The sequence below is a fragment of the Perca fluviatilis genome, chromosome 2 (genome assembly GCF_010015445.1).
Source record: "Perca fluviatilis chromosome 2, GENO_Pfluv_1.0, whole genome shotgun sequence".
Lineage (NCBI taxonomy): Eukaryota > Metazoa > Chordata > Actinopteri > Perciformes > Percidae > Perca > Perca fluviatilis.
Window position 1 is genome coordinate 5,051,234 of NC_053113.1, and position 22,119 is coordinate 5,073,352.

The 22,119-nt window shown below is 44.8% G+C and overlaps 2 protein-coding genes and 1 long non-coding RNA gene across 14 annotated transcripts in view; 2 read left to right on the forward strand and 1 right to left on the reverse strand.

Moving 5' to 3' along the window:
* LOC120570934 (NLR family CARD domain-containing protein 3-like) overlaps nt 1-12,743 on the forward strand; it is a 141,890-nt gene extending 129,147 nt beyond the window's left edge. Inside the window, exons 6-8 of the mRNA XM_039819633.1 lie at nt 11,896-11,942; nt 12,066-12,425; nt 12,550-12,743. Of these exons, the coding sequence (XP_039675567.1) occupies nt 11,896-11,942; nt 12,066-12,425; nt 12,550-12,743 (601 nt within the window). The remainder of the gene's footprint in view (nt 1-11,895; nt 11,943-12,065; nt 12,426-12,549) is intronic.
* Nucleotides 1-22,119, reverse strand: part of LOC120570840 (NLR family CARD domain-containing protein 3-like) — a 590,579-nt gene that overhangs the window by 389,620 nt on the left and 178,840 nt on the right. The window lies entirely within an intron of this gene.
* Nucleotides 1-22,119, forward strand: part of LOC120571679 — a 223,234-nt gene that overhangs the window by 186,370 nt on the left and 14,745 nt on the right. The gene's annotated exons all lie outside the window — the stretch shown is intronic.

Genomic DNA, 22,119 nt, shown 5'->3' on the forward strand with positions numbered 1-22,119 from the left:
CTCTCTCTCTCTCTCTCTCTCTCTCTCTCTCTGTCTCTCTCTCTCTCTCTGTCTCTCTCTCTCTCTCTCTCTCTCTCTCTCTCTCTCTCTCTCTCTCTCTCCTTGACTAAAGTAGTAATAGTAGTTACTTAATTTAAGTTACACATATTCTAGATGGTATCTTCGGTTTAGCTATTTGCAGATTAATTACAGTATTTGAGAGACTGAAACAAATTATGAATTATTGTGTTGTGTGTTGAAATAAAAAGACATCAATAGGTTAAAATAAAATATGAAAAATAAAATAAATCTAGTAATAATAGCCTTATAATTTAAGACCTGAATTGAATAGTCCAACTACTTAAGATAAAACAGCCCTAATGAAAAGTGGATAGTAGTTAAACTTATTAAATTTGAGACTATGTCATGAAAACACACTATACTTCTTAAAATAAGAATAGTGTTTATGACACCTTAGAGTCCCACTTAGCTGGTCATACAGAAATGACCATTAAACAGACCTCTTTAATAAGTCTGCAGGGCTGCCAGCACTGGTTGGTGCGAGTGTCTCAGCGTAGCTCCTCTGTCCCGGGTGCTGAGCGTGGTGTTGGGCTGGGCCAGCAGGGTGGGGTCCAGGATGAGGCCTGGGGACTAAGGGTGGGGGGGGTCTCTGTCAGGCTGGTGCTGCTCTGGTCCTGGGGGGGTGGCCTTGTGTATAAGAAGGTGGAGGGTGGTGGGGGCTGGGTCTGTGAGGTGGTGCAGGCTGTCCTGCTGCAGCTCCTCTCTTATAGCAGTGAGCTCTGTTCTCAGAGCTTCTCTGTCCTGCTGCAGCTCCTGGACCTCTCCTCTTAGCTCCTGTATGGAGGCCTTCATCTCCTTCCTCACCTGGCTGAGCTGGTCCCTCACGCCGCTTTCACACTGCCAGTTGAAATCTGCTCCGTAATACGCAATACGCCCCCAGCGGACGTCGTACTACACCGTTGAAAAGCTTTGGAAGCGACTCACAAAAATGGCAGAGAGACTAGAAGGACTGATAAGTGTCTGAATGTCTGATTCTCTCTGACCTCTCTTATAGAGAGCTGAAGTCCCGCCCCTTCCGGTGGGACATGGGACCTTAAGTCAGAAAAAATATGAACGGTAGTGAACGGGGAGAGGCAAATCATTTTTTGATCCCATTTGAATTGAGCCATGGATTACAAATATGATGTTCGTCAATTTAAAAGATGATTTTTCAACCGAAGAAAGTCTCAGTTACCCGTAGGTTTGTCGTAGTACCACTTAGTTTAGTGTGAAACAGCTCAGTGGACTACATCTCCCGTTTCACACAATCTACGTCACCTAGCAAGCTTGATGCTTGGTTCGCTAGCTAGCTAGCTTAGCTCTGTTCCACAACACATGTAACGTTATTTTAACTGCTGTGTTTTATCCAGTGAAGTGTTTTCAGCAGATAAGCAAAAGAACAAGCGAGATCCTCTGCTCATTAGAGTAACGTACGATACATGAGACATCGTAGCTTCAGCGAGACGTCACCCATGAAGTTTGTAGTCTTTCTAATTACGTATTTTATCTTATACTTCAACCGTTTAACAATAAACGGAGACTTTCTTCGGTTGAAAAATAATGTTTTAAATTGACGAACATCATATTTGTAATCCATGGCTCAATTCAAACTGGACCAAAAATTAATTATTATCTCTCCATTGACCCTCGTTCATATTTTTTCGAAAGATAGGTCCCATGGACCGGAAGTAGAAGGGCGGGACTTTGGCTCTCTATACAGATATAAATAGAAAGGCTGCTGCGTGGAGAAAAGCTGCCCAGGACGTTGACATGTCACGTCGGTTAAATGTAATATAGTGATATAATGTTCATATAGTTCGACCAATTAGCATTAGCAGGTTTGTTGATCAGTACCATAGCAACGCTGGAATTGTTGGATAGGAGCCTTTCGCAAGAGTTAATTTTTTTAACGCATCCGGATGACCAACTGACACGATTGTTTTTGCACCGCACTCGTTCAGACCCGGTTCGGACCCGTTCACATGCAGTTTGTGAATCTCCAGAGGAAATGAATGACTTTCGGTCGTTTCGGAGCTGATTTCAACTGCCAGTGTGAAGGCGGCGTTAGCTGCTGTGTGGATTCAGTGGTCTGTTTGGAAAGCTGTAGCTCCTTCAGCTCCACCAGCTCTACTTCTTGCAGAGACAGACTCTCTCTCATCTGGGACACTCTGCTGTCCAGCTGACTGATGTGCCCTGGACGGTCTCCTAAAGGCTGTTCCTCTTCCAGCTCTTCCCCTGGTAGCTGCTCTGTGGGGATGATGAAGCTCTTCTCCTCACTGCTGATCTTCTCCTGTCTCTGTTTCTCAGTCTCTGCCAGAGCTTTGATGGTGTTGAAGTCCTCTTGGACAGAGCTGAAACTGGCCTCATTGCCCTTGAAACATGATGGTCCCATTATGGTAGACATTGACAGTGAGAGGTGGACTGTCCTTGTCTTCATCTTTGATGACTATCTGTCTCCCGCTGCATATGTCTCTCTTCTTATGATGGTCATAGTGGGCACAGATAGCTTTATGCCACGCATCAGTACTGTCTGTGTACAGTAGTAGGTTACTAATTCCTCCTGTGTGGCATATATCAGCAGTCAAGAACTCTGAGTTGTTTGTGTTTATAAGTTTTCTTGGCCTGTGTACTTTTAATTTCTGTTGGGTAGCCAATCACAAGGAGGCAGGGCTCTCCCCCGGGAGATCTCAACATTGTTTCAGTTCCTAACTGCCGCTCTGCTGCTCCCTCTGCTGCTACTTAGCACGCTCTTTTAAGTTAGCACAGGCTAGCCTTAAATTAGAAATTAAACTACTGTGGGTATGAAGGAAGCTTACATTACTACTCTACTACAGCTTCTCTTGAGTGGGAGGGAGATGGTGCTAGCTTTTGGTGCGTTTTTCCTTTGGTTTGGAGCTTTTGGTCCTTAGCTTAGCGTAGCATAGCTTTCTTGCTCCTCTTCTCTGTCCTTAGCTGTTGTGTTAGCAGAGTTAGCTGTTGTGTTAGCAGAGTTAGCTGTTGTGTTAGTAGAGTTGGCTGTTGTGTTAGAGGAGATAGCTGTTGTGTTAGCATAATTAGCTGTTGTGTTAGCATGATTAGAAGTTTTGTTAGCAGAGTTAGCTGTTATGTTAGCAGAGTTAGCTGTAGTGTTAGCAGAGTTAGCTGTTGTCTTAGAGGAGTTAGCTGTTGTGTTAGCATAATTACCTGTTTTGTTAGTAGAGTTAGCTGTTTTGTTAGCATAATTAGCTGTTTTGTTAGCAGAGATAGCTGTTGTGTTAGCAGAGTTGGCTGTTGTGTTAGCAGGGTTAGCTGCGGTGTTAGCCGAGTTAGATATAGTCTTAGCATAGTAAGCTGTTGTTTTAGCAAAAGTAGCTGTCGTGTTAGCAGGGTTAGCTGTTGTGTTAAATGTGTTAGATATAGTGTTAGCCGTGTTAGATATAGTGTTAGCAGAGTTAGCTGTTGTGTTAGTAGAGTTAGCTGTTGTGTTATCAGAGTTAGCTGTTGTGTTAGTAGAGTTAGCTGTTGTGTTAGCAGAGTTAGCTGTCATGTCAGATTTATAAAACTGTGCGTAGATTCTATTCTTAAAGATTTTGTGCGCAAAAAAGTCAGAATTTTTGTACGCAATAACAATATTCTGGTTTATAATACCTTGTGGTGCACACCGGTACCACTCTTCTAAGCTAACCAGCTGCTAACGCTAACTCTCCCAATGTTGGATCCATTAGCGCCTGCACTAAGCTATCCAGCTGATAATGCTAACTCTCCCAATGTTGGATCCATTACCGCCTGCACTAAGCTAACCAGCTGCTAACGCTAACTCTCTCAATGTTAGATCCATTAGCCCCTATGCTAAGCTAACCTGCTGATAATGCTAACTCTCCCAATGTTGGATCCATTACCGCCTGCACTAAGCTAACCAGCTGCTAACACTAACTCTCCCAATGTTGGAACAGGTGTAAAAATCTTCTGGGGGTTAAAACATGTCTACTATTCTTCTCTCTCCCTCTCTCTCTCTCTCTCTCTCTCCCTCTCCCTCTCCCTCTCTCTCTCTCTCTCTCTGTGAGCGGATGCGTGAGTGAGTGTGCAGAGTGAGTCTCAGGAGCGTGTGAGTTTCTATCTTTGTTTTTATTTTTATTTTGGGTCTTGTATATGATTAATTTGTTGTGTGGTTATTAGTTATTAGTTGGTGAAGGGTCTAGTTCGGGTAGTTTAGTTGTCAGCCGGGTATTATGCCCGTGGCTGACGGCCATGCGGTGCTAGAGAAGCTAACACGCCGACATGCGGTGAGGATTTCCCCGCATGTGGGCTGTTCAGTGGAGGAGGCCAGCTATGCTGTCGGGGAGGTAGTGGGGTTTGACAGCGTTGTCGGCCTCCCGTATGAACAGGGCCGCGGGTTATTTTCCTGGATGATGTGGTGAAGGTTGACTCTGTGGTGGAGAAAGGTGTTGTGATCCGGGATACTTTCACCCCGGTTCTCCCGCTGGTGAGCCCGGCTAAACGGATCACCGTTTCAAACGCTCCTCCGTTCATTAAAACTGACGATTTGGCCAGAGAGCTGTCGCGGTACGGCCAGCTGATGTCTCCCATTAAAATGGTTCTGCTCGGGTGCAAATCACCAAAACTCAAACACGTGTCACAGAAGACAAGTCTTCATGATTTTAAAGGACAACGCGGCTGATTTAAAGCTAACGTTCAGTTTTTAAATAGACGGCTTCACTTATGTTGTGTTTGCAACTTCGGATATGTGTGGGCATATCATAAAAATTAAGGTTCAGTATGAAAATGTAAACCTTATTTTTGTAAATGTGTATGCTCCAGTTCTGGCCGTTGAACGAATGACTTTTTTAAACCTTTTGTGTGAGGTCATTCAGGATTGCACTGATGATTTTTTGTTTTTGGGAGGTGATTTTAACTGCACAGAGAATCCCACTTTAGACCGTAACCACCTGGAGCCTCATCCTGCCTCCTCAGCCCGACTCAGGCGTCTGATGGAGGGCTGTGAGCTGAAAGATGTGTGGAGAGGGTTTCACCTGAACACCAGGCAGTACACCTGGAGTCACTCCAGAGACATCATGTTGTCTTTGGCCAGGCTGGACAGGTTTTATTGTTTTAAACACCATTTTGGTGTTTTTAAGCAGTGTGTAATTACTCCTGTTGGTTTTAGTGACCATTGTCTTGTCCAGTGCTTTGTTTATATTCAAAATGTAAAATTGCACAGCGCATATTGGCACTTTAATACTGGACTTTTAAACGATAACTCTTTAAAGAGGGGTTTATGCGGTGTGTGGGGTATACACCGGAGCCAAAAGTCCAGCTTCCCATCGTTGCAGCAGTGGTGGGATATTGGGAAGGTTCAGGTGAAACTTTTTTGTCAGCAATATACTCGCAATGTCACCAAGCACATTACCAGGTCTCTTCAAGACCTGGAGATAGAAGTAGTGGAGTTACAGGAGTTGGTGGATTCCACAGGAAATCAAGGGCATGTTGAAGCTCTTAAAGTCAAAAAGGCTGCTTTAGCCAACCTGTTGGGCATCACAGCACAGGGGGCTCTGGTCCGCTGCCGCTTCATGAACGCCTCCCAGATGGATGCCCCCTCACAGTTGTTCTTTGGGCTGGAGCGGAAGAACGGGCAGAGAAAGATCATCGACTCCCTTCGCTCCGCAGATGGAGGTACGATCACGGGGACGCCTGAGATCAGGAGGTATGCCACATCGTTTTATAAAGACCTGTTCAGAGAGGAGTATGTGGAAGACGCTGAGTCAGCTGCTCCTTTCTACGATGGCCTTCCTCAGGTGGGAGCTGATGTGGCTCTGATGAGCCTGGGGAACGGGAAGGCACCAGGCATTGACGGGCTGCCTGTGGATTTTTATAAGACCTTCTGGCCCGTGGTTGGAGAGGATCTGCTGGAGGTGTTCCAGGACAGCCTGAGCAGCGGACGTCTGCCGCTGAGCTGCAGAAGGGCAGTCATCACCTTGCTGCCGAAGAAGGGAGATCTGCAGGAGATAAAGAACTGGAGACCTGTTTCTCTGCTGTGTGGGGACTACAAGATCTTGTCCAAGGCTCTCGCTTCTCGGCTTCGGGAGGTGATGAGTGAAGTGGTTCATATCGACCAGACCTACTGTGTGCCCGGCAGGTTAATGAGTGATAATATCACTCTAGTTCGGCATGTTTTGGACATCTCTAGCTCACTGGGTATGGATACTGGTCTTATTTCCATAGACCAGGAAAAGGCTTTTGACCGGGTTGAACATCAGTACTTGTGGCACACGCTCAATGCTTTTGGTTTCAGCCCAGGTTTCATAGCTAAGATTCGGGTACTGTACCGTGACATTGCGAGTATATTGAAGGTTAATGGTGGTTTGGCTGCACCTTTTAATGTGCAGAGAGGGGTACGGCAGGGATGCTCTCTGTCGGGGATGCTTTATTCCCTGGCGATTGAGCCTCTGCTTCATAAGCTCAGGAATGAACTTTTGGGTGTCTATTTCCCTGGGTGTGCTTCAGCTGTTAAACTTTCAGCTTATGCTGACGATGTCGTGATTGTTTTAAATAAACAAACTGATATCGACACTTTGGTAGCGAATGTGAGTGTTTTTAATCACATCTCTTCTGCCAAGGTTAATTGGGCTAAGAGTGAAGCGGTGGTGGTGGGGGCTGGGTTGCAGGGCACTCTATCTCTCCCAGGAGGGCTAACATGGAAGAAAGGAGGGATAAAGTATTTGGGAGTGTTTTTGGGTGAGGACTGTGTGTTGCAAAAAAACTGGGATAATGCTCTGGACAAAATAGAAGGCCGGTTAAAAGAATGGAAGTGGCTCTTACCGAGCATGTCCTACAGAGGGAGGACTCTGGTTATTAACAATCTGCTGGCTTCCTCTCTGTGGCATCAACTGTCTTGTGTGGACCCCCCTTCTAATTGGCTTGCTAAAATTCAAGCTGTTTTAGTTCATTTCTTTTGGGACAAGCTGCACTGGATTCCCCAGTCTGTTCTATTCCTTCCACTGGAAGAAGGAGGACAAGGACTGGTACATTTGGCCAGCAGGGGCGCTGCTTTCCGCCTGCAGTTCCTCCAGAGGCTGCTCTATGGCCCTAAGGACCTGGTCTGGAGACCTCTGGCCCACTGGGTGCTGAACAGTTTTAAAGTTTTTGGCTTAACGGGTTCGCTGTTCCTGATGGACGCCAGGAAGCTGAGGTGCAAGGTGACTCCCTACACTGGCTGCTTCAGGAGCCGGTGGTCTACGGGGACCGGCTGGATTACCCCTGCTGGGCTGGTTCAGCCATCACGGACGCGTTCTGCAGAGCACGGGTGCTCACCTTGGGGACGGTGGTGGACATCACAGGACATAAACTAGACAATGCTGCTGCTTTGGCAGCTGTTCTGGGGGTGAGATCCGTCAGGATCATCACCAAACTGTTGGATTACTGGAAGCACAAACTGACCGGACATGAATCCATCATGTTGGAGCAATATACTGGTGGTCTGACCACACCTCAGACTGATGACTCCTTCCCTGATTTATGTGTCCGTCCATGTCTGGATCACTATGTTGGTCGTTTTTTAAATGTAAAGCACTGCACTTTAGACATGAAAGAGGCAAAAGGGAAGGGTTTTTATAAACTGATGGTGCTGTGCTTAAATAAAAGTAAGCTCCACCAACGGGTTGACACACCGTGGCGAGGGCATCTGGGTTTGGCGGCTGATGTCCAACCTGCATGGAGGAGTTCATATAAACTCACCATTAACGAAAAGAGTAGCTGACCTCCAGTGGAGAGTGTTACATGGGATAGTGGCGGTCAATAAGTTCCTGTCTGTCATTAGTCCTGGGGTTAGTTCCTGTCTGTCATTAGTCCTGGTGTTAGTTCCTGTCTGTCATTAGTCCTGGGGTTAGTTCCTGTCTGTCATTAGTCCTGGGGTTAGTTCCTGTCTGTCATTAGTCCTGGGGTTAGTTCCTGTCTGTCATTAGTCCTGGTATTAGTTCCTGTCTGTCATTAGTCCTGGGGTTAGTTCCTGTCTGTCATTAGTCCTGGGGTTAGTTCCTGTCTGTCATTAGTCCTGGGGTTAGTTCCTGTCTGTCATTAGTCCTGGGGTTAGTTCCTGTCTGTCATTAGTCCTGGTGTTAGTTCCTGTCTGTCATTAGTCCTGGGGTTAGTTCCTGTCTGTCATTAGTCCTGGGGTTAGTTCCTGTCTGTATTGGGGGGGGGGTTAGTTCCTGTCTGTCATTAGTCCTGGGGTTAGTTCCTGTCTGTCATTAGTCCTGGTGTTAGTTCCTGTCTGTCATTAGTCCCAGGGTTAGTTCCTGTCTGTCATTAGTCCTGGGGTTAGTTCCTGTCTGTCATTAGTCCTGGTGTTAGTTCCTGTCTGTCATTAGTCCTGGGGTTAGTTCCTGTCTGTCATTAGTCCTGGTGTTAGTTCCTGTCTGTCATTAGTCCTGGTGTTAGTTCCTGTCTGTCATTAGTCCTGGGGTTAGTTCCTGTCTGTCATTAGTCCTGGTGTTAGTTCCTGTCTGTCATTAGTCCTGGGGTTAGTTCCTGTCTGTCATTAGTCCTGGTGTTAGTTCCTGTCTGTCATTAGTCCTGGTGTTAGTTCCTGTCTGTCATTAGTCCTGGGGTTAGTTCCTGTCTGTCATTAGTCCTGGTGTTAGTTCCTGTCTGTCATTAGTCCTGGTGTTAGTTCCTGTCTGTCATTAGTCCTGGTGTTAGTCCCTGGTGTTAGTTCCTGTCTGTCATTAGTCCTGGTGTTAGTTCCTGTCTGTCATTAGTCCTGGTGTTAGTTCCTGTCTGTCATTAGTCCTGGTGTTAGTCCCTGTCTGTCATTAGTCCTGGTGTTAGTCCCTGGTGTTAGTTCCTGTCTGTCATTAGTCCTGGTGTTAGTTCCTGTCTGTCATTAGTCCTGGTGTTAGTTCCTGTCTGTCATTAGTCCTGGTGTTAGTCCCTGGGGTTAGTTCCTGTCTGTCATTAGTCCTGGTGTTAGTTCCTGTCTGTCATTAGTCCTGGTGTTAGTTCCTGTCTGTCATTAGTCCTGGTGTTAGTCCCTGGTGTTAGTTCCTGTCTGTCATTAGTCCTGGTGTTAGTTCCTGTCTGTCATTAGTCCTGGTGTTAGTTCCTGTCTGTCATTAGTCCTGGTGTTAGTCCCTGTCTGTCATTAGTCCTGGTGTTAGTCCCTGGTGTTAGTTCCTGTCTGTCATTAGTCCTGGTGTTAGTTCCTGTCTGTCATTAGTCCTGGTGTTAGTTCCTGTCTGTCATTAGTCCTGGTGTTAGTTCCTGTCTGTCATTAGTCCTGGTGTTAGTTCCTGTCTGTCATTAGTCCTGGTGTTAGTTCCTGTCTGTCATTAGTCCTGGTGTTAGTTCCTGTCTGTCATTAGTCCTGGTGTTAGTTCCTGTCTGTCATTAGTCCTGGTGTTAGTTCCTGTCTGTCATTAGTCCTGGGGGTTGGTTCCTGTCTGTCATTAGTCCCGGTTTAGTTCCTGTCTGTCATTAGTCCTGGTGTTAGTTCCTGTCTGTCATTAGTCCTGGTGTTAGTTCCTGTCTGTCATTAGTCCTGGTGTTAGTTCCTGTCTGTCATTAGTCCTGGTGTTAGTTCCTGTCTGTCATTAGTCCTGGTGTTAGTTCCTGTCTGTCATTAGTCCTGGTGTTAGTTCCTGTCTGTCATTAGTCCTGGGGTTAGTTCCTGTCTGTCATTAGTCCTGGGGTTAGTGATACATGTCCCTACTGTGATGAGACAGAAACTGTGTTTCATTGTTACTGTGAGTGTGTGCGTCTGCCTCCGTTGTTCTTGCTGCTGGAGAAGCTGTTCAGTAAGGTAGGGGAGGTCTTCTCTAAAAACATGTTCATCCTTGGGTTCAGGTACAGTAGGTTTGCTAAATATAAATGTCAGCTGTTGAATTTCATCCTGGGCCAATCAAAGATGGCGGTGTATGTGAGTAGGAAGAGGAAGGTGGATGACTCTGTTGATATTAATGTAAATCTACTGTTTACTCGGATGGTGAAAGCCAGAATCAGGATTGATTTTAATTATTATGCAGAGATGAAGGATGTGGAGGAGTTCAGGGTGATCTGGGCCCATGGTGATGTGTTGTTCTGTGTTGAAGGAGACCAGCTCCTCTTCTCTCAGGAGATGATGTCATGTAGTTGAGTGTTTATGTCTGTATGTATTTATTGGCCTGTTGAAAAGAGTTTATTTAGTAAATAACAGGAGGGAACATTGATGAAATAAAGTTCCTTTAAAAATCCAAAATCTCTCTTCTCCCTCTATCTCTCTCTCTCTCTCTCCCTCTCTCTCTCTATCTCTATCTGTCTCTGTCTCTATCTGTCTCTCTCTCTGTCTCTCTGTCTATCTGTCGCTCTCTCTCTATCTGTCTCTCTCAAATTCAAATAGACTTTATGACCATATTGACAAACAGAATTGCTAAAGCACATAAACAAGATGAAAACAAGAATATTACAGTTTGTGTGTGTGTATCGGACCTGTGTGTGTGTGTGTGTGTGTGTGTGTGTGTGTGTGTGTGTGTGTGTGAATCGTACATGTGCGTGTGTGTGTATATCGTACCTGTGTGTGTATGTGTGTGTGCATCCTACCCGAGTCGGTGTGTGTGTGTGTGTCTTGTTTTGTGTGTGTTGTGTCTATGTCTGTCTGTGTGTGTGTGTGTGTGTGTGTGTGTGTGTGTAGCAGGTAAAGACATATTCTGCTGCTAGACTGCAGCTCTCTGGCTGTTCTCCCAGCAGGATCTGCATTTTATTGATGTTGGTTATTTGATCAAATGTCGGGTGTTTGAATTTGGGGAAATATTGAGTTCTGATTGGCTGCAGTTCTGTTCATTCTGTCAGGAAGTGCAGCTCTGTCTCGACTTTGTCTCTCTTGCACAGCTGGCAGAAGCTCTCCTCTTTGGGGAGCCATGATTGTTTGTAGCGGCCTGTCTCGATGGCCAGGTTGTGCTCACTGAGTCTGGACTTGGTCAATGAAGTTCTTAGTTTAGTATCAGTAACAGTGGTCAGGTAGTCTGCCACACCTTAGCTGTTGTGTTAGCAGGGTTAGCTGTTGTGTTAGCAGGGTTAGCTGTTGTGTTAGCAGCATTAGCTGTTGTGTTAGCATGGTTAAATGTTGTGTTAGCAGGGTTAGCTGTTGTGTTAGCAGGGTTAGCTGTTGAGTTAGCAGGGTTAGCTGTTGTGTTAGCATGGTTAAATGTTGTGTTAACAAAGTTAGCTGTTGTGTTAGCATGGTTAGCTGTTGTGTTAGCATGGTTAAAGGAGAACAGGTGGGCTTATGATACACACACACCCACAAACTCAGACAAACAGAGGTACGATACACACACACACACACAGACACACACAGGTACGATAAACACACACACACACACACAGGTATGATACACACACACAGACACACACACACAGGTACGACACACACACATACACAGACACAAACAGGTACGATACACACACACACACACACTGACACACAGACACACAAAGACAGACACACACACACAGACACAGACACACATATTACATATATCACACACAAACACACACACACACACACAGGTACGATACACACACACACACACACACAAGTACGATACACACACACACACACAGACACACACACACAGGTACGATACACACAGATAGAAATCCACAGACAGGCACAGACAGACACACACACACACACACACACAGAGACACATATCCCACATATCACACACACACACACACACAGACACACAAAGACACAGAGACAGACACACACACACACACCCACACACACACACACACACACACACACACACACACACACACACACACACACACACACACAGAACATGTCTACTTTTCTTCTTCTCTCTCTCTTTCTGAGTGATGTAATGCCCCCCCTCCTTTCAGGGTGGAGCCTGCTGGAGTCAGATATTTGACACCAGGTCTGAGGAAGTGTAAGTGTGTTTTTAATTTCATTCATCAAACTGTGACATCACTCATTCAACCCTCTGATGTCATCATCAAAGTGCTGATTGGTTAATAACTGCAGCTGTGTTGTGTCTCCTTCTCTCCGTCAGATTCCTGTGAACTCACACTGGACACAAACACAGTGAACAGAAACCTCAAACTGTCTGACAACAACAGGAAGGTGACACGTGTGGAGGAGGATCAGCCATATCCTGATCATCCAGAGAGGTTTGACTCCTGGCCTCAGCTGCTGTGTAGAGATGGTCTGACTGGTCGCTGTTACTGGGAAGTGGAGACGAGAGGAGATGTTGATATATCAGTGAGTTACAGAGGAATCAGCAGGAGAGGAAACAGTCTTGACTGTGTGTTTGGATGGAATGATCAGTCCTGGAGTCTGGACTGCTCTGATGGTCGTTACTCTGTCTGGCACAATAACAGACAAACATCCATCTCCTCCTCCTCTGTCTCTGGTAGAGTAGCAGACATCTCCTCCTCCTCTGTCTCTGGTAGAGTAGCAGACATCTCCTCCTCCTCTGTCTCTGGTAGAGTAGCAGACATCTCCTCCTCCCTCCTCTGTCTCTGGTAGAGTAGCAGACATCTCCTCCTCCTCTGTCTCTGGTAGAGTAGCAGTGTATGTGGACTGTCCTGCTGGCTCTCTGTCCTTCTACACAGTCTCCTCTGACTCACTGATCCACCTCCACACCTTCAACACCACATTCACTCAGCCTCTCTATCCTGGGTTCAGGTTCTGGTCTCCTGGTTCCTCAGTGTCTCTGAGTCCTGTGTAGGACGGAGAGTCTCCTCCTGTTTCTCACTGCTGATCAGTTGAGTCTGTACCGCCGGGTCGTCAACTACATTTTTTAAAGGGCCAGAATGTTTCTAAGCAGACACTGTGGGGGCCGGACTTTCAAATAAAGAAAATAAAATTAATTTATACCTAATACGCCTATTCTTGTTAGAAGTTTTCACTTTCTTACTGAATTAATATTATTTTTTTTGTACTTGTATTAGTGTGAGAAAAACCCTAAAAAACCATGGAAACTCCTTAATGATAACTGGCCCTTTAACTAGAAAATGATCTCAGACTCGGAGGCAGTTCACTGAGGAGTGATGGTTAAAGTCTGTCGTTATGGAAACATTGAAGAAGAAGGAGATATATTTATTTATATTAGGACAATGCACATTAATGAACATTTCTGTAAATGCGCCAGTGTTAACCAGTCGGCTAATTTTCAACTGTAGTCCTAGTTGCATGCATGTCTTTGTGGTGGGAAGAAACCGGAGCACCCGGAGGAAACCCACGCAAGCACGGGGAGAACATGCAAACTCCACACAGAAAGGCCCGGGACGACCTGGGATCGAACCCAGAACCTTCTTGCTGTGAGGCAGAAGTGCTAACCACTGAGCCACCGTGCTGTCTGATTGATGCAGCGTCCTGATTGGTGGAAAATGCTAGCAGAAAGAAACGGCTGTTGTCAGGTAAACATGTCACTGTCCAAGAGGTGGAAAAGCCCAGCTTTAATGGTGAATGGACCGATAAGAAGGCTATGCACTCGTCATGTATGCCTCATTTGCATACAATTTCCTACTATTTTCGTTTAATACAGGCGGCTGGTTTTTGCTCTAAATGCTTGAAATGATAAATAACAGAACGCATTTTTTCCTCTTTACATTTTGTGAATTCGTGATTATTCAGACTAAAAGCTTTGGTGTTGGCTGCTGTACAGGATCACACTTACAGAAATATTTCGTGTTATTAATATGAACTAAAGAATGAATTTTGTATGAAAAAAAAAAGAAAAAAAGAAAAAATTTGTGGTGAAATTTTTAAATTTTTGCATTTTTTTTTGGTTTTAGAAAGAAGGAATGTGAAAAAAAAAAATGAAAGGGGGGGGGGTGTTGTGTTTTTTGTTTTGTTTTGTTTTGTTTTTTTTTAAAAAAAAAAAAAAAAAAAGAGGGGATGGGGGTGTGTGTTTTTTGTTTTTAATTTTTAAAAAAAAAAAAAAGGGGGGGGGGGGCCGAGGGGGGGGGCAGGGGGGGGGTTAGCGGGGAAGGCGCCCAAGAAAAGGAGGAAAGTTTTGTTTTTATTTTTTTTTTTTTTTTTGTTTGGGGGTGGGGGGGGAGGGAGGGGGCGTGTCTGTTTTCTCTCCCGTTAGTTATCTGCTCAGCCAGCGCTGCTGGAACTTCACTCTGTGCTATTAGTACTTTTACTGCAGTAACCATATCATCAATGTGCTATTAGTTGTTACTGCAGTAACATGTTATCAATGTGCTATTAGTACTTTTACTGCAGTAACATGTCATCAATGTGCTATTAGTACTTTTACTGCAGTAACATGTCATCAATGTGCTATTAGTACTTTTACTGCAGTAACATGTTATCAATGTGCTATTAGTACTTTTACTGCAGTAACATGTCATCAATGTGCTATTAGTACTTTTACTGCAGTACCATGTCATCAATGTGCTATTAGTACTTTTACTGCAGTAACATGTCATCAATGTGCTATTAGTACTTTTACTGCAGTAACATGTCATCAATGTGCTATTAGTACTTTTACTGCAGTAACATGTCATCAATGTGCTATTAGTACTTTTACTGCAGCAACATGTCATCAATGTGCTATTAGTACTTTTACTGCAGTAACATGTCATCAATGTGCTATTAGTACTTTTACTGCAGTAACATGTCATCAATGTGCTATTAGTACTTTTACTGCAGTAACATGTCATCAATGTGCTATTAGTACTTTTACTGCAGTAACATGTCATCAATGTGACAGAAAAGCTGTCTCATTGTGTCTGTTGGAGGTTTGATTCCCTCCCACATTAATATGTTTGTGTTGAAGACTTCACTGTTGGTATCAGTGGGGACAGAAGACAGAGGAGGAATGGATTTCATATTTTAGGAAACATGTTCAGCTTGTGTAATGAGTAGTCAGTGACTACAGTCATTAAATCTTTCAGTCAGTAACGGAGCATCGACAGCAGTTCAAATGTAAGCTAGCTCCACGTTCCACACAGGTACGATACACACACACACTTCACAAAGATAGAGAGAGAGATGCTAACGTTAGATAAAACAAAGTGAGGTCCCCGTACAGCGAGACATGAAAGTTGTGTTTTGTCTCACACACACACACTGTGACGTCTGTAGTGTACGCTGGTGAAAAGAAGAACGCCGTAATGTTCAACAAGTGCCGTTTACTTCAACAGGAAGCATTATATTATTACAACAGTTCTTAATAGCGAGCATGCTAGCAAAGCACGGTCATTGACTAGCACGGTACATTCAGTAGTCGCCATCTTCTTCTCTCTCTCTCTGTACTCAGGGTCTCAACTTATAGCTGCTTTACAACAGCCGCCTAGTGGTAGAATGCAGCAGACATATAAAGATAGAACACAACATCTCCCTTTTCTGTAAAAGATTACGCTCAAAATAAGTGTCAACAGTAAAGAGTAGATCAAAATAAGGCAAGACTGTAGCTGTCCTATACTGTTTAACTTAAAAATATACCCATATTATACCCACTAGATAGCATTAGCACAGTATATTGGGAAACTTATCATAAGGCACATTAAACATTTAAACAGTGCACGTAAGTATAAACATAAGAATTACTCTTCACTTGTATTTTAAATGTGTCTGGTGCCTAACCAGTAATACTTTGAACTGTAACAACCAATCATCTCAGCTCATTTTCAAGCTACGGCATGACATAGTCCTTATGCCACTTAGGCTTGTATTTAACACGTGGCTGTTCGTTAGAGGGTCCAGGAGTGACTCGGGTGTCAGAGTGTGGCAGGCAAGATGTGTCACAGTCTTGTTCAGCCACAGACGGAAAGCCGGGCAAGGTGAGCTGCATTCCAAATCTTTCCATCACTCAGTAAAAAGAGTTAGGACCTATTCTTCTTCTCACAGTTACTGGGGTAGTGAATCTGGGATGTGCTTTAGGGACATGCTGAGGTTTTCTTATCCTCACTTTCTCTCCCGGTTTGAAAAAGGCGGGCGTGTCCGACGTTTAGCATCAGTGTAATGCTGCATGGTAACGCTGCGCCTCTGGACCGAATCATTAGCAAACGCATCCAGTGGAGATGTGACAGGCAGCAGGGGAAGCACATCCAGTTTGGGGTTCGGATTTTTCTTCCGAGAAGGAGTTCATGAGGGGTTGTGGAAGTTGCTGCATGTGGCGGCTGTAACGGTACACCTGAAGCCAGTTTAGTACCGTCTCTTTCCATGGCAGGGACTGTTGGATTGCGGTTTGAATGCAACTTCTGAGGACGCGATGGAATCTCTCAATAGCTCCATTAGCAGCTGGATAATAGACTGAAGTCCTGCTATGAGATATACCTCGGTCCTGAAGAAACGCTTCAAAAGCTGCAGAAGTGAACTGTGCACCATTGTCTGTAACAATGTTCTCTGGGTTGCCATGACGACTGAAGACAGACGTCAGGAACTGGGTAACGTCTGCAGTAGTGGCAGTATGTGAAAAAGCAAGCTCAGGCCACTTGGAATAGTAATCAGTCAGTGTAATGGCATACCTGCAGGCAGGAACAGCTGTGTCAAAGGGTCCAACAATATCAAGCCCAAGTTTCTTCCATGGCCCATCAGGCAGTGGAACAGGTTGCAGAGGAGCAGGGTGAGTACTGGCTGTTTTATCGTTAGACTGGCAGAGTACACATGAAGCTATGCAAGACTGCACTTGCGAATCCATTTTTGGCCACCAGTACAGGTCTCGCAGGCGTTGCTTTGTGCGGACGACCCCTTGGTGACTCTCGTGTGCAAGTGTGATCAGAGTGTGACGTAGGGCGAGTGGTGCAATGAGTCTTGACCCTCTCAGGATGTAGTTATCTTTTACTGAGAGTTCATCTCTGATCTTGTAGTATGGAGACAATGTTTCACTAACTGACTTAACGGAGAAAGGCCAGCCACTTTCCATTTGTGAGCGCAAGGCTGACAGCTCAGGACAAGCAGAGCAGGCAGTGTCAAAGTCATCCACTGCGAGGGAGCTTAGGATAGCAGAAACTTGTGCCACCATTTCAGGTTCTGCATCAAGGGTAGAATCAGCAGGTGCATGTAAGGGGAGACGTGAAAGGCAATCAGCTGTATAGTTCTGAGAACCTGGTCGGTAGATGACATCATAGTCAAAACAGAGCAAGCGTGCAGACCAGCGGGCAATACGCATTCCAGCCCGACCGATTCCTTTAGTGCTGAGTAGTGTTGTCAATGCCTGGTGGTCTGTGCGGAGAGTAAAGCGACGTCCCCACAAGTACGTTCTCCATTTTTCTGCAGCCCACACACAGGCAAGTGCTTCTTTTTCAACAGTTGAATATTTCCGCTCTGTTGCAGTTAGTGTGCGGGAAGCAAAAGCCACAGGCTTCTCTGTGCCATCAGGTTGTACTTGTGCAAAGACAGCACCAAGTCCATAATCACTTGCGTCTGTGGATATTACTGGACGTAGAGAGGGGTCAAACAGGGCAAGTGCAGGACTGTCCACCAGAAGTTGTTTAACTTCTTCAAAACTGATTTGTGCTGCAGGAGTCCATGTAAAGGTGTCTTTGTCACTGGCACATGCACATGCACGCATAGGGGCCACAACTGTTGCAAAGTTAGGCAGGAACTTTGAGTACCAGGATACTAGGCCCAAGAAGGAACGCAGGGCAGCAATGTCAGATGGAGGCGGGGCTTTCAGAACAGCATCGATGTGCTCTTGGTCAGGAAGAATGCCATCTGCAGTGATGACATGGCCTAGGAAGCGTAGAGAGGGCTTCCTGAAGTGACATTTGTTGTCATTAAGCAGTAGTCCAGCCTCTTTCAGTGTTTGGAGGACAATGTTGAGGTTCTGGTCATGTTCAGCAGGAGTGTTGCCATAGACAATGAGGTCATCCAAATAATTCTGGACACCTGGGAGGCCTTTGAGGATGTCGGCCATCATTTTCTGAAAGGCTGAAGGGGCCGATGCAAGGCCATAGGGAACCCTACAGTATCTGAAAAGACCCTCGTGTGTGATGAATGCTGTGAGGTCTCGGCTATCTTCATGGAGAGGCAGCTGGTAATATGCATTAGCCAGATCAATTGTAGAGAATACCTTGGCACCTTGTAGGTTTGCGAACAGTTCATCCACATGAGGCAGGGGGTAGCAGTCTGTAACTACCGCTTTGTTAGGCTCCACGGAGATCTGTGCACATTCTTATTCCACCAGTTTTTCGGTCCTGTGACTACGATAGGTGAAACCCATGGTGATGCGGCAATCTTCCTCAATGACGCCAGCTTTCAGCAAGCGGTCCAGTTCCGCTGAGACAGAAGCCCTTACAGCAAAAGGCAGGCGTCGTAGTTTCTGACGTATTCAGGTTTGATAGTATGGTCGATTTTCACCTTATGCACAAAGTTGTGTGCACGTACCGGCGTCAGGAGCAGCAGGGATGCAGGATGCAGTTGTAGAGTCAGTAGCCATCACAGGAATAGGAGGAGCAGTGGACGGAGGTAGGACAGTATTGCCTTGAATGCAGATGTTTAAGGCAGCCATGAGATCTCGTCCTAGGAGAAGGGTGCCCTTCTTCACCACAAAGAACATGGCTGAGGAGGTCGAAACTGCTCTACTCACTGTGACATGTATGCATCCAAGCACTGGAATTCTTTTCCTTGTGTAGGTCACCAGTCGACTTGTAGGTGGGAGCAGTGGTATGTCACTGAAGTACATATCGTAGATGTGGTGTGGCAAAATGGATACTGCAGAGCCTGTATCCACAACTAGTTCAAGCTCTTTGGCAAGGGAAGCAGGTGTACGGATGGTAATTTTGCACAAAAGTGTATCTGGTGCATGGCAAGGGTCTCTCAAGTACAGCACAGTCAGTTTAGGCAGCTCTATCTCATGTACATCACTGGTTTTGAGTGAGCGGCAAACACGTGCAAAATGTCCAACTTTATGACAAGATTTTAAAGTTGCCTTGGCTGCAGGGCACTGGGGAAATTAGCTACATGTTTGTCGGAACCACATCTGAAACAGCTACGTACGAGGACGTAACAGAGCATTGGCAGGCTTCTTATTTGGGCGGGCGTTACGTTTGTATTTCTTGTATGGACGGGGCTGTACAGCTTGCACTGAAACACTGTCACCTGCTGCAATCGTTTTAGCTTGCTGAACAGCAGATTCCACTTGAGTTGCAATTGTAACTGCTTTATCCAGTGTCAAATCCGGTTCTAACAGAAGCCTTTCCCTAATGCTTGCATTGGTCACATGTTCAATTAGCTGGTCACGGATCATTTCATCCGTTTTATCATCAAATCCACATTTTGAAGCAAGGTTGTGTAATGCAGCCACATACTGTGTAATAGTCTCCTGAGGTGCTTGTGTGCGCTTTCTGAAGGCATGACGCTCCACGACAACGTTAACTTTGGGCATAAAATGTTTCTCTAAGGCAGCAACAGCAGAGGTAAATGTGTCACCTGTATCCGGCAGTGAGTAGAAAGTCTGTTGTCCCTCGACTCCGAGGCAATGGAGTAAAGTAGCTTTCTTGCGAGCCTCAGGCCAAGCATTCCCTGTCGCATTAATCACCAGCATGTAGTTGTTGAAAATCCGCATCCACATGTCGAAAGGCATCGGCGGCTCTCCAGGGCAAGGCAAAAACATCGGAGGCGGAGGCACGTTAGCGATGATGAATCAGTAAAAAAGCATGCAAAAAGACGTAGGTTCACTCGTCGCCAAAATGTAGTGTACGCTGGTGAAAAGAAGAACGCCGTAATGTTCAACAAGTGCCGTTTACTTCAACAGGAAGCATTATATTATTACAACAGTTCTTAATAGCGAGCATGCTAGCAAAGCACGGTCATTGACTAGCACGGTACATTCAGTAGTCGCCATCTTCTTCTCTCTCTCTCTGTACTCAGGGTCTCAACTTATAGCTGCTTTACAACAGTGCCGCCTAGTGGTAGAATGCAGCAGACATATAAAGATAGAACACAACAACGTCACAGTCCGAAATGAGCTGGCTAACCACAACCATTAGCGTCAGAAGGCGATGGGCTATACGCTACGTTTCCTCAATAGCAAAGCACCGGCACAACACACACAAGTTCACCATAATCTACAAAAGAACTACTTACATGTGTGCCCTCATTTAGAAGTCTCCCAGCTAATCCTGCCTTGTAACTGACCAAAGTTGGAGAAACAGCTTTCTTTACTGTCTCTAGAGTTAGCTAGCTGACATGATCTACATCTGAGCTACTGCGCATAAAGGCGTAATCAAAGATAGTACAGAAGAAGAAGATGAAAAGAGGTCTCACTCTGTAGCTAAAACAGAAACCAGGTGAAAAGAGGATCTGCAGCAGTGAGAGAGAGCTGTGCAGTACAACAAAAATATGGTGTTTTTTGAAAATTAAACCATGTAAACCTATTCTGGTACAACCTTAAAATACAGTTATGAACCTGAAAATGAGCATAATATGGGCGCTTTAAGTGCATTAATGGAGTTGAATGTGCACACACATTGTTGGTGTAAGCAGGGAAATGGGACAGTTCTACCATAGTTTCCGTGTTTAAACCGATAATGTTTTAAAAAGGTAACCCATTTTCCAGAGATGGCAAAAGTACTCACTTCCCGTACTTAAGTAGAAGTACAGATACTTGTGTTAAAAAATACTCTGGTAAAAGTAGAAGTACTGATTTAACTTCTTTACTTAAGTAAAAGTAACAAAGTACAGGCTTTGAAATGTACTTAAAGTATAAAAGTAAAAGTAGCCTTGCGAATGACCACTTTTTATGCAAAGCTACCTGGACCACACACGTTACTAGAGTGCAAGATGAGAAACTTCAGTGGACATAAAAACAGGCTCTTTATATGCCATTGTCTACATTTTAAATGGATGTCTGCCAAACATCACATATATGATTATTGTGACAGAGACTGGGACTCCAGCTTAATAAGATTCTGACTGAGTAGCAAGATATGAATTCAATTGTGATTCTGTGAGAATTCACAGATCCAGTTTCTCTTTTTTAATCGTTCCCCTTAACATTTAAAGGAATCTACATGTATGTGTGTGTGCTCAAATATAGAAAGAAAAATAAAGGATACAATATGAATTACTAAACATAGATTAATTAAGAAGTTCCCCATACTTTTAGAGTTACGCAGCACATTGGCCAGGAGTCATACTTGACGCCTCCTAGCCTATCTCAAACATCTCTCTCAGATAAGGCCAGGGATGATTGGGAACGTCTTGCTGCTTGTCTGCCTAATCTCTGGGATCTCTGTTTTCTTCATTTTCAATCATGTCGCCGTCCATACTACTAGTGCTAACGTTACCGCCAGTATATTCCCATCCAATTAGATTGAATTCGGTATTGATCACGTGAAAAATAATAACGGTAACTCCAGTGAAATTATTTGAAACTTGCTAGTGAGGACTAGATTAGGACCGTATTTAAAGCTGATGCTGGTTTCAAACTTCGCCCCCAGGGTGTGTCTGTAAAACACGGACAGAGACAACTTCTCTTTTTGATGCTTTACAAGCAACGTGAAACCTAGCTAACAGGTGAAGAACACAAACAACTAAATCACTAGCTAACCTACTTTAACTGTGCAGGAACTATAGACCAATACAACAACAGGCTTAAATGAACTGACAACATAAGTTATACGACTTACAGTTCTCAAGGCCCACACACACCATCTCAACTGATTATCCTCCGGACAGCACGCTCTCTCTCTCTTTTCTCACTTTTTTCTGTGCTGCGGCGCCCCACCACCGGTGTCAGGGCGCTGCGTGTCCGCTTATTCTCCGACATTACGACCTCTTGTACAAAAACTAAAGTAACGAGCCAATTTTTAAAATGTAAGGAGTAGAAAGTACCGATATTCGTGTTAAAATGTAAGGAGTAAAAGTAAAAAGTCGCCACAAAAAAAAATAGTAAAGTAAAGTAGAAATATCCAAAAAATCTACTTAAGTACAGTAACGAAGTATTTGTACTTCGTTACTTCCCATCTCTGCCATTTTCTCACACACAAACTCACAATACTTCCACTTCCACAGCATCCTCACACCACGAGGATCTGGAGAAATAGAAAACAAGAAAACGTTTAGCTCAACGACTCAGCTCAACAATGTCACCGTTAAATACAATAAGGCAACAGAACCGAAACGACGCCTGTGTTACAGAGAAA